This window comes from Mustelus asterias, chromosome 21 (assembly GCF_964213995.1).
Source record: "Mustelus asterias chromosome 21, sMusAst1.hap1.1, whole genome shotgun sequence".
NCBI lineage: Eukaryota > Metazoa > Chordata > Chondrichthyes > Carcharhiniformes > Triakidae > Mustelus > Mustelus asterias.
In genome coordinates, this window is record NC_135821.1 from 70341824 (window position 1) to 70356558 (window position 14735).

The window sequence follows — 14735 nt, forward strand, 5'->3', positions numbered from 1 at the left end:
GTAGGCAGATGGCAGGGACACCAATGTAGCTATTTTTACCCCCTGACCAGCCCACTCCCACTTTGGCTTGAGCTTGGCTACCTCTCAAAATGATGCACATTTTAATAGAACATAGAACAGTACAGCACAGAACAGGACCTTCGGCCCACGATGTTGTGCCGAGCTTTATCTGAAACCAAGATCAAGCTATCCCACTCCTTATCATCCTGGTGTGCTCCATGTGCCTATCCAATAACCTCTTAAATGTTCCTAAAGTGTCTGACTCCACTATCACTGCAGGCAGTCCATTCCACACCCCAACCACTCTCTGCGTAAAGAACCTACCTCTGATATCCTTCCTATACCTCCGACCACGAACCCTGTAGTTATGCCCCCTTGTAATAGCTCCATCCACCCGAGGAAATAGTCTTTGAACGTTCACTCTATCTATCCCCTTCATCATTTTATAAACCTCTATTAAGTCTCCCCTCAGCCTCCTCCGCTCCAGAGAGAACAGCCCTAGCTCCCTCAACCTTTCCTCATAAGACCTATCCTCCAAACTAGGCAGCATCCTGGTAAATCTCCTCTGCACTCTTTCCAGCGCTTCCACATCCTTCTTATAGTGAGGTGACCAGAACTGCACACAATATTCCAAATGTGGTCTCACCAAGGTCCTGTACAGTTGCAGCATAGCCCCACGGCTCTTAAACTCCAACCCTCTGTTGGCTAACACACTATAGGCCTTCTTCACAGCTCTATCCACTTGAGTGGCAACCTTTAGAGATCTGTGGATATGGACCCCAAGATCTCTCTGTTCCTCCACAGTCTTCAGGACCCTACCTTTGACCCTGTAATCCACATTTAAATTAGTCCTACCAAAATGAATCACCTCATATTTATCAGGGTTAAATTCCATTTGCCATTTTTCAGCCCAGCTTTGCATCCTATCTATGTCTCTTTGCAGCCTACAACAGCCCTCCACCTCATCCACTACTCCACCAATCTTGGTGTCATCAGCAAATTTACTGATCCACCCTTCAGCCCCCTCCTCTAAGTCATTAATAAAAATCACAAAGAGCAGAGGACCAAGCACTGACCCCTGTGGCACTCCGCTTGCAACCTGCCTCCAATCCGAAAATTTTCCATCCACCACCACCCTCTGTCTTCGATCAGACAGCCAGTTACCTATCCAATCGGCCAACTTTCCCTCTATCCCACACCTCCTCACTTTCATCATAAGCCGACCATGGGGGACCTTATCAAACGCCTTACTAAAATCCATGTATATGACATCAACTGCCCTACCTTCATCAACACACTTAGTTACCTCCTCAAAAAATTCTATCAAATTTGTGAGGCACGACTTGCCCTTCACGAATCCGTGCTGACTATCCCGGATTAATCCGCATCTTTCTAAATGGTCGTAAATCCCATCCCTAAGGACCTTTTCCATCAATTTACCAAACACCGAAGTAAGACTAACCGGCCTATAATTACCAGGGTCATTTCTATTCCCTTTCTTAAACAGAGGAACAACATTCGCCATTCTCCAGTCTTCTGGCGCCATCCCCGTGGACAGTGAGGACCCAAAGATCAAAGCCAAAGGCTCTGCAATCTCATCCCTTGCCTCCCAAAGAATCCTCAATTAATTCCCGCCCACCCGCTGGAGTTTTCTGGCCCACCCGCAGCATGTTTTCCTGTGGCGGAGGAGGTTCATCATTGGCCGTCAGCGGGATCTTCAGTCCCGCCAAAGTCAATGGTCAATTGCGTTGCTTGCTGGCCACATCGGCATTCTTCGCGGCTTTTGAAATAATTATCCTAGCCTTGAGGTCTTTACATGGGATTTACAGTGTTCAGGAGCCAAGGATAAATATATTTAGCAAAAAAACCAGAAATACTGTAAAGGACAATATGTAAGTCAACCTTTGAAGCCTCCAAAAATTGTTCCAAAAAATGGGGGTTGATTTATATGACAAGTATATGCAAAAACACGATTTTTGGGGCAGAAAATGAAATTGCCTTATATGCTGGGTGCTCTGTGCTCTGTGATCTATGATTTTTGAAAAACTAAGATTCTCTTGGTTACAGTTGGGAGTCAACATTCATTTGTATTTCTCTGGGAGCATTATAATATAAGGGTGGCACGGTGGCACAGTGGTTAGCACTGTTGCCTCACAGTGCCAGGGACCCGGGTTCAATTCCGGCCTCGGGTCGCTGTCTGTGTGGAGTTTGCACTTTCTCCCAGTGTCTGCGTGGGTTTCCTCCCACAGTCCAAAGATGTGCGGGTTAGGTTGATTAACCATGCTAAGTTGACTTTAGTGTCAGGGGGATTAGCAGGGTAAGTACGTGTGGTTACGGGAATAGGGCCTGGGTGGGATTGTGGTCAGTGCAGACTCGATGGGCCAAATGGCCTCCTTCTGCACTATAGGGATTCTAGAACAAAGAACAAAGAAAATTACAGCACAGGAACAGGCCCTTCGGCCCTCCAAGCCTGCACTGACCATGCTGCCCGACTTAAATGAAACCCCCTACCCTTCCGGGGACCATATCCCTCTATTCTCATCCTATTCATGTACTTGTCAAGACGCCCCTTAAAAGTCACTACCGTATCCGCTTCCGCTACGTCCCCCGGCAACGAGTTCCAGGCACCTACCACCCTCTGTGTAAAAAATCTGCCTCGTACATCTCGTTTAAACCTTGCCCCTCACACCTTAAACCTATGCCCCCTAGTAATAGACTCTTCCACCCTGGGAAAAAGCTTCTGACTATCCATTCTGTCCGTGCCTCTCATAACCTTGTAGACTTCTATCAGGTCTCCCCTCAACCTCCATCACTCCAGTGAGAACAAACCAAGTTTCTCCAACCTCTCCTCATAGCTAATGCCCTCCATACCAGGCAACATCCTGGTAAATCTTTTCTGTACCCTCTCCAAAGCCTCCATCCACATCCTTCTGGTAGTGTGGCGACCAGAATTGAACACTATATTCCAAGTGCGGCCTAACTAAGGTTCTATAAAGCTGCAACATGACTTGCCAATTTTTAAACTCAAGACTGTCTGCTTTGTCTGCAATTATAGTGATATCTTATCCTTAATAATATCAAACAAGTAAATTAAAACACAAATGAGAAATGACAGTCAGAAAATTGCTCCAAAATAAATCCCTGAATAAGTTGAGGTGGACTTTCTGCTTTGGGTACAATTCAGTGATTCTGGCACCGTTGTACCCAAAATTGCACATACTTTGAAAAGTGTATTTTTTCTCCAGGATTCTGTTCAATTACATTTATGCATTGTCAAATCCAAAATCTGCCACGAGCCAACACAACTGGTTAGCATTTTGAAGTAAGATTTATTTTGAAAATATTTTACTTTCGCACATTCCTTGATATTCTGAAAAGTATTAAATCAGTGATTAATGTGGCCGAAAATAGGCTAATCTATAAAAAAAAGTGTCAATGCACCAACTTGATTTAAGATTGATAATAATGTTTAAAATATATACAGTGTCTAGTTACTGTAGTGAGAACCTTGGTAAATTTTTTAAAAATCAAAACCTTTCAAAACATACCTTTTAGAGTCCTTTCATCCAGGAGATAGTTTAACTTTGAAGAGTCTCCTGGAAGGCCCTGCAAACAATTAGCACAAACTCCCAATGGAGATAAATTTATCATGAGGGGGTGGCTGGTTTTATGGGCAGGGACTGCTTCTAGTCCAATATTTTTTAAACGGCTCAGTTTGAGCTTGAAATTCCACAATCCTTTGCACAATTACACTGATATAATTTGCTCCTTGCTGTACCTTCCTGTCTGACCTCTTGTACTGCCAGAAGTTCCTTCCTTCAGACAGGCTATTAAAATGAGGTGATAGCTGCCTGTCTGAAAGCATATTCAAGATCATGTGGCAGAATCATTATGATGCTGGACGCACACAGAGAGAGGGAGGGAGATAGTTGTGCAAGCAATCTCACCACAACAAGTTGGGAAAATCAATTCAATAAATCTAACAATTAATGGGCAGGGACCAGAAACTGATCATGAAAGCTGCTGGATTGATGTAAAAACCCAACTGATTCACAAATGTCCTTTAGAGCAGGGAACCTACCAGCCCTGTCTGGTCTGGCCTACATGTGATTTTGGTCTCAAATTATATGGCTGGTTCACAGAGCAATCGGGGACGGACAATAAATACTGCCCTGCCAGCGTTTCCATAAATAAAAACAACCTTAAGGAAGTCAAGTCTTGGTGAGATAGTGTTGTGTGAGGACCATGTTTGCCAAAGTTACACTTCAAAATAATTCACATTAAACACTTCAGGATGCTTCCAAGAAGTATGATAGTGTGCTATATAAATCATGACTCTTTTCCCTTCATAACATGTATTTTCTCTTCACTTAGAATTATGACTTATGGACCTAGAGAACTTCAACTCCACTGAAGCATTTAAAAGGTACCTTTACCGATTCCCTTTTCAGCTGAGAGTACAGATAACTGAATGTGTTGCTAAAATTGTTTTTGTCTGCACCCCTGAGATGTTGCAGCAAATCCAATGGACTTTTTGCCATTCCCAAGGCAGTTTATCACGGTTCTAATGTTTTACTTTGGTAACGTTGACTACCTACCCTGTCTTCACATCAGAAAAATAATCCTGTCGTTTCTCCTTCCTCTGCTCACTGACATCCATGGCTATGTCAGCATTACAGGGCCACGAAGTTTGTTTATTTCAGAAATTACAATGTCTTCAGCAGAACGCTTCCTGATAGCCATGTGACTGTACTGAACTGTACATAACTGAAAGCAGAACTATGTCATACAGGAAAACAAAAAAAAAGACATAAAAAATAGCCATTGACTGTCTAAAAAGAACATTCTGTCCAATTTTAACTCCATCTAAGTGAATCTGGTTTTGAGCGAATTAAAATCAGCCCAATTATCTGATAATGATAATTGAGAATTAATTCCAGTGACATTTCCAAATATGTGGAGTGACATTGAGAAGTCATATGGCCAAGTACTTCTGGAATAGCTTCACTGATATTTCTATACTGCTAAGTGGAATAGCTAATTATCTGTGATATGCTAATAATCAATCATTCACTGTTGTTGAAGGAAGAGTGATGAGATCTAGGAACACTTCACATTGTATCATTAAGCCCAAAGTTTAATGGCCATCACCGTATACACTTCCTTTATCTCAGTTTCCTCTTTTCCTCCCATAAAAACAATGATTCAGTGACCATTCTTCCCATGGGAGCTTGGAGATTGAGGCCGGAATTTTCCAGCCCCCCCCTGCAGCGTTTTTCCCGCTGCAGAGGTGGCTCACCATTGGCCACCAATGGGACCTTTTGGTTCCGCTGAAATCAATGGAGGTTTGCATGGCTCGCCCGTTCCACTGCCGAGAAACTATCGGCGGGGGTCAACTTCGACAAGGCCGGAAGATCCCATCGGCGAGAAGGGCTGGAAAATCCTCCGGGATACGCTGTTCAATCATGAGCACATGGCAGATGAGTCTCAGCAATGGATTGACTCAACATTGACCTGCAGGCACTTTTTTTCCCTTTAATGGAATGTGGGTATTGCTGGAAAAGGAGTGTGCATGGAAATATGTTTAAAACAATAATCATATTGTTATGGTTCTCTGCTTGGTGTGACCCATGGAAAGAATTATGCAAAACACTTCAATTTTTTCTCTTTCTCCCCTTGAATGCGAGGCCAGATATCAATTGTGCCAAATTGCTGAAGATTGGTGCATTACTGAGTGAGGAAATTCCAATTCATTGGAAGCCTTACTGCAAAGAAGCAGTGAGGGGAAGGACACAATTTTGTATTTTCTGCAGCTCAGGAGTACATCATTGGCTTTATTCACCAGTTTAACCTGAGGTTGTGAAAGGCGCAATATAAATACAAGTTCCTATTTTGTTTTATCTTGTTCAAATGCCAATTCCAATTTGCCCAGTCTTAAACAAGTTCTTCATCTTCGAGAGTAACACACCAAGATTCATTCAGTTAAATTATCTTCAACGTCTTCAACCAACCCAGCAGAAATTGGGCAGGAAAGCAGCAAAAAATAAAAGGAAAACTTGAGCGGCAAGGTCAATTATCTCCTCACCGCCAACCTATATTTTCCTTCCTTCATTGTTGCCAAGAATATAAGTGGCTTTTTCTTGCTCACCTGCTAATGCCAATGGCTATGGGGTTGGGGGAGGTGGGTGGGGGGGGGGGGGGGGGGGGGGGGGTGGGGGGGGGGGTGACAGGGTGCAGGAACAGATGGTGGTATGGATCTGGACCACCATGACTACATGATCGAGGAAGCAGTGATAAAGACCTTGAGGTTCTATATAGCCCTCCCTTAAAAATTCACTGCCTTTTGAGGAAGAGAGTTCCAAAGATTCACAAACCTCTGAGAGAATAAAATTTCTCCTCAGACATCCAGATCCCTCCGAATCTCAGAGCTCTTTCAGGGGTCCCAACACTGGCAGGAGAACTGGTGAGAAACCCACGCTGCCTCTTTTCAGGATGGCCCACCGAAACATACAATCATGCAGTGGCGAGGCCAGCAACAGGCATTCCCTTGAAATCAAGACCCACAGGGCAGAAGTCCTGCCTACAAAAACCTGCCAGCCATTCAGAGGCTGGCATGTCATGCTCAGCAGCACCACTGGAGAGGCCATTGCTGCTGCTGGAAGGACAGGCACCAGGATTGCAGAGCGACTCAGGCCACAGGTAAGTAGTGGTGGGATTTGTGAGGTGGAGGTCATGCGAAGGGGGATACAGAGGGTTTGGCAACAAGGGCAGAGGGGTAGCTCTCAGCAGCCCCACCCCCCCTTCCAACTGTCCTGAGTGTCTTTGATTGAAGGACCACCCCACGGTCCCCCGAGAGATGACAAACTGACCGCACAGTTTTACCTGTTGCACACACCACATGGCGACATGCCCGCCTGCAGCTAGGTTGATACCAGTGGCAGCCAGATAAGGTCCGTAAGTTGTCATTAATTGACCATGTGATGAATATTCTCAGCAGTTCTTACATAATGCTTCTTAGAGTAATGCAAGTCCTTCCCCATGTAGAAATAATGATTTTTATTGATTTGATTTTTTATTGTTACATGTATTAGTATACAGTGAAGAGTATTGTTTCTTGCGCGCTATACAAAGCACACCGTTCATAGAGAAGGAAACGAGAGAGTGCAGAATGTAGTGTTACAATCATAGCTAGGGTGTAGAGAAAGATCAACTTAATGCTAAGTAGGTCCATTCAAAAGTCTGATGGCAGCAGGGAAGAAGCTATTCTTGAGTCGGTTGGTACGTGACCTCAGACTTTTGTATCTTTGTCCCGACGGAAGAAGGTGGAAGAAAGTGATATGCCTTTTATATCACAGTAGGAGTTATTTTCATACCACATCATGAGACTGTTCTTGTTCTATCGGTTGGTAATTAACTTCTCCTGTATCTTACATTCCAAGAAATAATGTAAAACAAACTCTGAAAAACAGTACTGACATACTGTCCCATGGACTGAGCCGTCCAGTTAGATATGCACCAAAACATTTGGGGATGAGAAAGAACAGGTCTCCAGAGGGGGTGGTGTTGCTAAATGGATAGGAAAGTGGGGGCTTGGATTGAGTGACAAGATGTGGTGAAAGTCTAGCGGTCAAAGGGGGACGAAAGAGACAGGGAGATATTCAAAGATCAATGTTCTACATAATGTACATACATCATGTTTCAGAGTGTGACACTTGGGAGAATGAGGTTTCCCAGAATAACAAGAGTGACATTCAACTGGTCCTACTCCAAATATAGTTATGGACTTGTAAGGTAGCTCCATCCAGAAAACGGCTACATCCAATGTCAGAGGTTTACCGTTGAGATCCCGTGCAATCTACATGAGCTTTCAGAGGAAGGTGAAGCAACCAACTCTGTGTTAAAGTCATGAGAATGAAGTTATACAAGCTCTTGAAATCATTGCTAAAGCTACTGGGGCACTTTACGGGGTAATGGCTGAAGGAGTGGTTGCCAGTGATGGAGCAGGGAGCAATGAAATAAACTGGTGTTAGAGGAACCGTGAGTTTGTACAGCAACAGGTGGTTGGTGGAAATAACTGATTTAGGGAGCACCCAGGCTATGGAGAGATTTTCAACTTTCTCCAGACTTTTACTTCTGCTAATTTGCTTTACTGTTTCATTCGTGGTTGACTGTGCATCACCACTTCTTTTTACATTGCTGGAGGCCCCAAAAGCCACCTTTTGCCCCACACTCTGGATTCTCTCTCATCAATCTATCTACCTCATCATCCATCTTTAAGTCAGCTTAATATATTTGACTCTATCATTGATAATTCCTATAACTTTGCTCCTAATCTTGTTTCAGTCCATCCTCCCACACTGTGAAAGGTCTTGGGGGTGTTTTGCTGCTTAAATTCTGGTTGCTATTTAATCACAATGTTTCTCTTCTTTCCCTATTTAATCAATGCTGCTGTGGTCATCGTTCCTCCAAAATTTAACCCTTGTGTTGTTTCTAAATTTCAGATAAACATTCTTACATGCCTATTCTCCTCCCTATATCTTCACTGTGGGGAATTTATTACCTGTTGTATATCTCCTGTTCTAAATCATCAGGTAGGCTTCTCCCAAGTCCCCGCGGCGAATTTGATGGTGGGAATGAGGGGGGGGGGGGGGGGGAAATGGTGGGAGGCCCAAAAATCGGTTTCACGCCAGGATGAATTTACAGCGGGATCTTGCACTTGTGCCCGACATGAGGGGTTGGAAAACTCGCCAGGGGCTAGTGTTAACCTCATTTGCATCCTGTTAATAGAATGCATTGAAGGACCAACTCCCATCCCAGCCAGGTTCTCTGTCGTGCCAGCGGGAAAACATGCTAGCATGAAATTTGTTTGCAACAATGTGGTGTGCAGATGTCGGGACTCACCCAAACAATGCCTGGAGGTTAGTCTGGAATTCAGGATGGAGGCAGACGCAAACCTGGATTCTGGAACACCATGGCAGTGGCTCGGGGGTGCATCTACAGGTGTGATGAGAATATTATGATTTTGCAAACGGGATAGATTGGGTGACTGGGCGAAAACCTGGCAAATGGATGGCGAAGTGTGAGGTCATGCACTTTGGTTGGAGGAATCAAAATGCAGGAGTATTTCCTAAATGGAGAGAGACTGCAGGTGAGTGAAGTGCAGAAGGATTTAGGTGTTCTGGTGCATGAATTATAAAAGGTAGCAAGCAGGTCCAACAAGTAGTTAAGAAGGCAAATGGTATTTTGACCTTTATTGCAAAGGATTGGGGTATAAAAAGAAAGGTTTTTTTGCAATTGTACAGGATGTTGTTAAGGTCTCATCTGGAATATTGCATGCAGTTTTGGTCCCCTTACCTTAAAAAGGATATAATAACATTGGAGGCCATCCAAAGGAGATTAACCAGGCTAATTCCTGGAATGACAGGGTTGTCCTATCAAAAGACAGTAAATAGTCTGGGTCGGTATTCCTTGGATTTAGAAGAGTGAGCGGTGACCTAATTCAAACATACAAGATCCTGAGGGGGCTTTGACAGGATAGATGGTGAGATGTTTTCACTGTTAGCCGAGTCTCAAACAAGCGAACATAACTACAAGACAAAGGGTCTGTCATTTAAAACTGAGGTGTGAGGCGGCATGGTGGCACAGTGGTTAGCACTGCTGGTTCACAGTGCCAGACACCCGGGTTCAATTCTGGCCTTGGGTCACTGTTTGTGTGGAGTTTGCATGTTCTCCCCGTGTCTGCGTGGGTTTCCTCCGGGTGCTCCGGTTTCCTCCCACAGTCCAAAGACGTGCAAGTTAGGTGGATGGCTATGCTAAACTGTCCCTTGTGTCAGGGGGATTAGCAGGGTAAATACGTGGGGTTACGGGTTAGGGCCTGGATGGGAGTGTGGTTGGTGTAGGCTCGATGGGCTGAATGGCCTCCTCTGCACTGTAGGGATTCTATGAAATACCTTCTCACAGAGGGTGGTGAATCTCTGGAATTCGCTGCCCAAAGAGTGGTGGAAGCTGGATCATTAGAATTATTTAAAGTGGAGGTGGATAAATATTTGAAAGATCGAGGAATAGAGGGCTCTGGGGAAATGGCGCAGTTGTGGCCGGCATAAATCAGCCATGATTGTATTGAATGGTGGGGTAGACTTGCAAAGCCTGGTGGCCCACTCCTAATTCTATTTCTTATGTTCTTGTGACATTCCAGGTTTGGTCTCCTGGAGAAGGTCCATCTTCCAGTTCAGCATGTTCCTGGAGATTGATCTTCGTTCTCAGGTCTTCCATCTTACAGTCTCAGAGTGCTCTCAGAGATCTATCTTCATTTTCAAGCAGTCTACCTTCTTTCTTCAATAGTGGATCAGTGACGTCGGGTGCCTGTTCAATGTGGCACCTGGATAGGACGGCGGACTCTGTGCCATTCAGGTCTGCCCCACCACTGAATAAAGCGTAAAACATGTGGGTGCATAATTAATGAAGTCAGGGCCAGAAGATTTGGCGTGTTTTCCCGCCAGCCTCCACAGTGGCAAACACTCCATGTTCCTGACCCCATCACGGAACTCGGTCTCAAGACGAGAGAATTCTGCCCATTGTTTCCCAAAACGTTAAAAATTTCCATCCCATCTCCCTCTCTCTTTCTTTAAGAAACAATATTAAAGTACAACTTTGGAATCAAATGAATATGACTTCCCCAACACCTGCTGTTTTCTTCTATTGGGTGGCACAGTGGTTAGCATTGCTGCCTCATAGCACCAGGGACCCGGGTTCAATTTCGGCCTTGGGTGGCTGTGTAGAATTTACACGTTCTCCACGTGTCTGCATGGGTTTCCTCCCACAGTCCAAAGATGTGCAGGTTAGGTGATTTGGCCATGCTAAATTGCCCCTTAGTGTCCAAAGACATATACATTAGGTGGATTAGCCACGGTAAACGTTTGGGGTTACGGGGATAGGGTAGACAGGAGGGCCTGGTTGGGATGCTTTTTTGGAGAGTCGGTGCAGGCTCAATAAGCCAAATGGCCTCTTTCTATTCTTTTCACCTTAAAGAAATGAATTGCATTTATATGGCACTTTTCATGACCGCTCAAAGCACTTTTTGAAGTTAAGTCACTGCTGGAATGTAGGAAACGCAGCAACTAATTTGAGCTTAGCAAATTCCCATGAACAGTAATGCAATAATGAGCATTTAATCTGTTTTATATGATGTTTATTCAAGAATAAATATTGGCCGGGTCAAGGGATGTAATGCTCCTGCTCTTCCTCAAAATATAGTACCACTGGATCGTTTACATCCACCCGAGCAGGCAGATGGCATCCCAGTGACTAGTGTGTGCCTCAGGGGTTAGTGCTGGGACCGCAACTTTTCACAATATACATTAACGATTGGAGGAAGGAACTGAAGGCACTGTTGCTAAGTTTGCAGATGATACAAAGATATGTAGAGGGACAGGTAGTATTGAGGAAGCAGGGGGGCTGCAGAAGGACTTGGACAGGCTAGGAGAGTGGGCATAGAAGTGGCAGATGGAAGACAATGTGGAAAAGCGTGAGGTTATGCATTTTGGAAGGAGGAATGGAGGCATAGACTATTTTCTAAATGGAAAATGCTTAGGAAATCAGAAACACAAAGGGACTTGGGAGTCATTGTTCAAGATTCTCTCAAGGTTAACGTGCAGGTTCAGTCAGCAGTTAGGAAGGCAAATGCAATGTTAGCATTCACGTCAAGAGGGCTAGAATGCAAGGGCAGGGATGTACTTCTGGGGCTGTATAAGGCTCTGGTCAGACTCCAATTGGAGTATTGTGAGCAGTTTTGGGCCCCATATCTAAGGAAGGATGTGCTGGCCTTGGAAAGAGTCCAGAGGAGGTTCACAAGAATGATCCCCGGAATGAAGAGCTTGTCGTATGAGGGACGGTTGAGAACTCTGGGTCTGTACTCGTTGGAGTTTAGAAGGATGGGGGGGGACCTTATTGAAACTTACAGAATATTGCGAGGCCTGGAAAGAATGGACGTGGAGAGGATGTTTCCACTAGTAGGAAAAACTAGAACCAGAGGGCACAACCTCAGGCTAAAGGGACGATCCTTTAAAACAGAGATGAGGAGGAATTTCTTTAGCCAGAGAGTGGTGAACCTGTGGAACTCTTTACCGCAAAAGGCTGTGGAGGCCAGGTCATTGAGTGTCTTTAAGACAGAGATAGATAGGCTCTTGATTAATAAGGCGATCAGGGGTTATGGGGAAAAGGCAGGAGAATGGGGATGAGAAAAATATCAGCCATGATTGAATGGCGGAGTAGACTCAATGGGCCAAGTGGCCTAATTCTGCTCCTATGTCTTATGGTCTTAATCGTGTCATCCAAAAGATGACACCTCTGACAGTGCAAAGCTCCCTCAGTACTGCAATTGAGCCTCAGCCTTTATTTTCGATGATTGAACCCTTCTCTGCCAATATAGATAGAAGTGTAATGACAGAAAGTACAATAGCTTTATTTCTCAGATCACACAATATTACAGCATACACCTGCATTGTTAGAACAGATGGAATCCTAAAACAAAACACCCTCCCAGATAGCGCATGCGTGTCAACATCATCTAGTACAGAATTGGCCCAGATATGATCCACTCCATAACAAAATAGCCAGCTAATACTCACTATTAAGGAAGTACTAGATTGAAGGGTTAGAATTTTGATGAGAGATTTGGAAAGTCAGGGCTTTTGTCACTAGTGTTTAGACGATTGGGGGGGGGGGGGGGGGTTACCCAATAGAGGTCTTCAAGATTATGAATGCTTATGATGGAGTGAGGAACAATTACTTTCCCTGTTCAGAAAGGGAGGGCACAACTTTCAGATTTGGATGTCTTCATAGACGATGGTTAGAATCTGGAATTTTCTGCTAAAAATCATTCCTGCAGCAGAGGTTAAAATTATTTTCGAGAAAAAGTTAAACATTTGCATGAATAGGAAAGTATTGAAGGGGTAAATCACCTAATCCAATCTCAGGATGTCCCAAAACACTTCAAAGCCAATTAAGTATTTTTGATATATGGTACTCTTTTGTAACATAGGGAATGTGGTGGTTGAATTGCACACGGTAAGTTCCCACAAACAGAAATGTGATAGGCAGGGAAAATTCTTCAAGCCTCCATGAAAAAGTGCAACATCCCCACCGACATCTGGGACTCCCTGGCCCAAGGCCGCCGACATGGAGCAAAAGCATCCAGGAAGGAGCTGGACTATGAGACCTTAACAACATCCTGTACAATCGCCAAGAGATAGCTGAAGCCAAGCGTCGACAGCGAAAAGAACGTGTGGCAAGCCGGGTACCCGACTCACTCCTGCAACCACCATCTGCCCCACCTGTGACAGAGACTGTAAGTCACGCATTGGACCCCAGTCACCTGAGAACTCATTTTTAGTGTGGAAGCAAGTCATCCTTGATCCTGAGAGGCTGCCTAAGCAGAAGACAATCATAAATGTGATAATAACCAGATAATCTGTTTTAATGATGTCGGTGGAGATAAGTATCAGCCTTGGACACTAAAACTCCTGTTCTATCTCCTAGTACTGAGCATTGACTTGGCAGATGTACATCATCTGCAAGAATGTGCACTCCCCTAGATTGGGACTCAAATCAATTCAGAGGTAAGTGTCCTCCCTACTCAGCCAGGGTTGACATGCAGAATTAGACAGGAACTCTCAACATCAAAGATTTATCATAGAATCCTACATTGCAGAAGGCGGCCATTTGGCCCATTGAGTCTGCACCGACCACAGTCCCACCCAGGCCCTATCCCCATAACTCCGTGCATTCACCCCAGCTAGTCCCCCTAACACTAAGGGACAATTTAGCATGGCCAATCCACCTAACCTGCACATCTTTGGACTGTGGGAGGAAACCGGAGCACCCGGAGCAAACCCACGCAGACACGGGGAGAATGTGCAAACTCCACACAGACACTGACCCGAGGCTGGGAATCGAAGCTGTGAGGCAGCAGTGCTAAGCACTGTGCCACCGTGCATCTGTCTAATATTTATCAGATGCTGAGTCTACCTGTCATCCTGCCACCCCCACACAAAAAAAAGTTCTCGCCTGTCAGTATTTGAACAACAGTCTCGTCATTTTTCAAATCTATATCCAAAACATCTTACACTACATAAAGTGCACATCGAAAAAGATGATTTCCAAAAACAGAAGTCTTCCGTTGCCACTTACTTGTGTCTTATTATATATCAGTTATTAAGATTTTCAATTTCAGGAGATGATTTGGCAGGGCCGACATCTCAACACATCCTGAGAGTTTGAGGATGTGTCGCACCATTTTCTCAATAGCACACTTTGCACAAAAAGGAGAGTCCCAGAACAGAAAATACCGGATCAGAGCCACAGCAAATCATCCTGCCACAACAAATCCTTCGTCTTAAATCTTCAACAGATATGATGATTCCACTCCTTGTAATCCCCATCCCCCTCCATTGATAAAAGGTGAAGACCCCCCCCCAAAGATCAGACAAGACAGGCGGGTCACAAATTAATAATGAGGATTCTGAGGGAGAGTAAACTAAAATCCTGTCCCGCATCACTGGCAGCACATTATAGGTGCTGGTGCAATGCTTGTTGCTGCACATTGGCCAGCCTCTGCAGAGGGCGGTGCTGCTGTCCCTGCCGCCGCTCACTCACTCAGCCCGACAGGGAGGAGGCGAAGACTCCGGCAGCCACGTCTAGGCCGCACCCACCTACCCCCTTTCCTCGAAGGCGATTGG

At 44.8% G+C, this 14735-nt stretch overlaps 1 protein-coding gene across 4 annotated transcripts in view; it reads right to left on the minus strand.

Moving 5' to 3' along the window:
- LOC144509385 (nuclear receptor coactivator 7-like) overlaps positions 1 to 14705 on the minus strand; it is a 94916-nt gene extending 80211 nt beyond the window's left edge. Inside the window, exons 1-2 of one of the 4 annotated variants that reach the window (XM_078238154.1) lie at positions 14188 to 14705; positions 4599 to 4767 (exon numbers count right to left, since the gene is read on the minus strand). In XM_078238154.1, the coding sequence (XP_078094280.1) occupies positions 4599 to 4660 (62 nt within the window). In that variant the 5' untranslated portion in view covers positions 4661 to 4767; positions 14188 to 14705. Of the gene's footprint in view, positions 1 to 3548; positions 3610 to 4598; positions 4780 to 14187 lie in introns of those variants that run through there. The other 3 variants (XM_078238155.1, XM_078238156.1, XM_078238157.1) reach the window with 3 other exon arrangements.
- Positions 14706 to 14735: the final 30 nt, after the last annotated feature.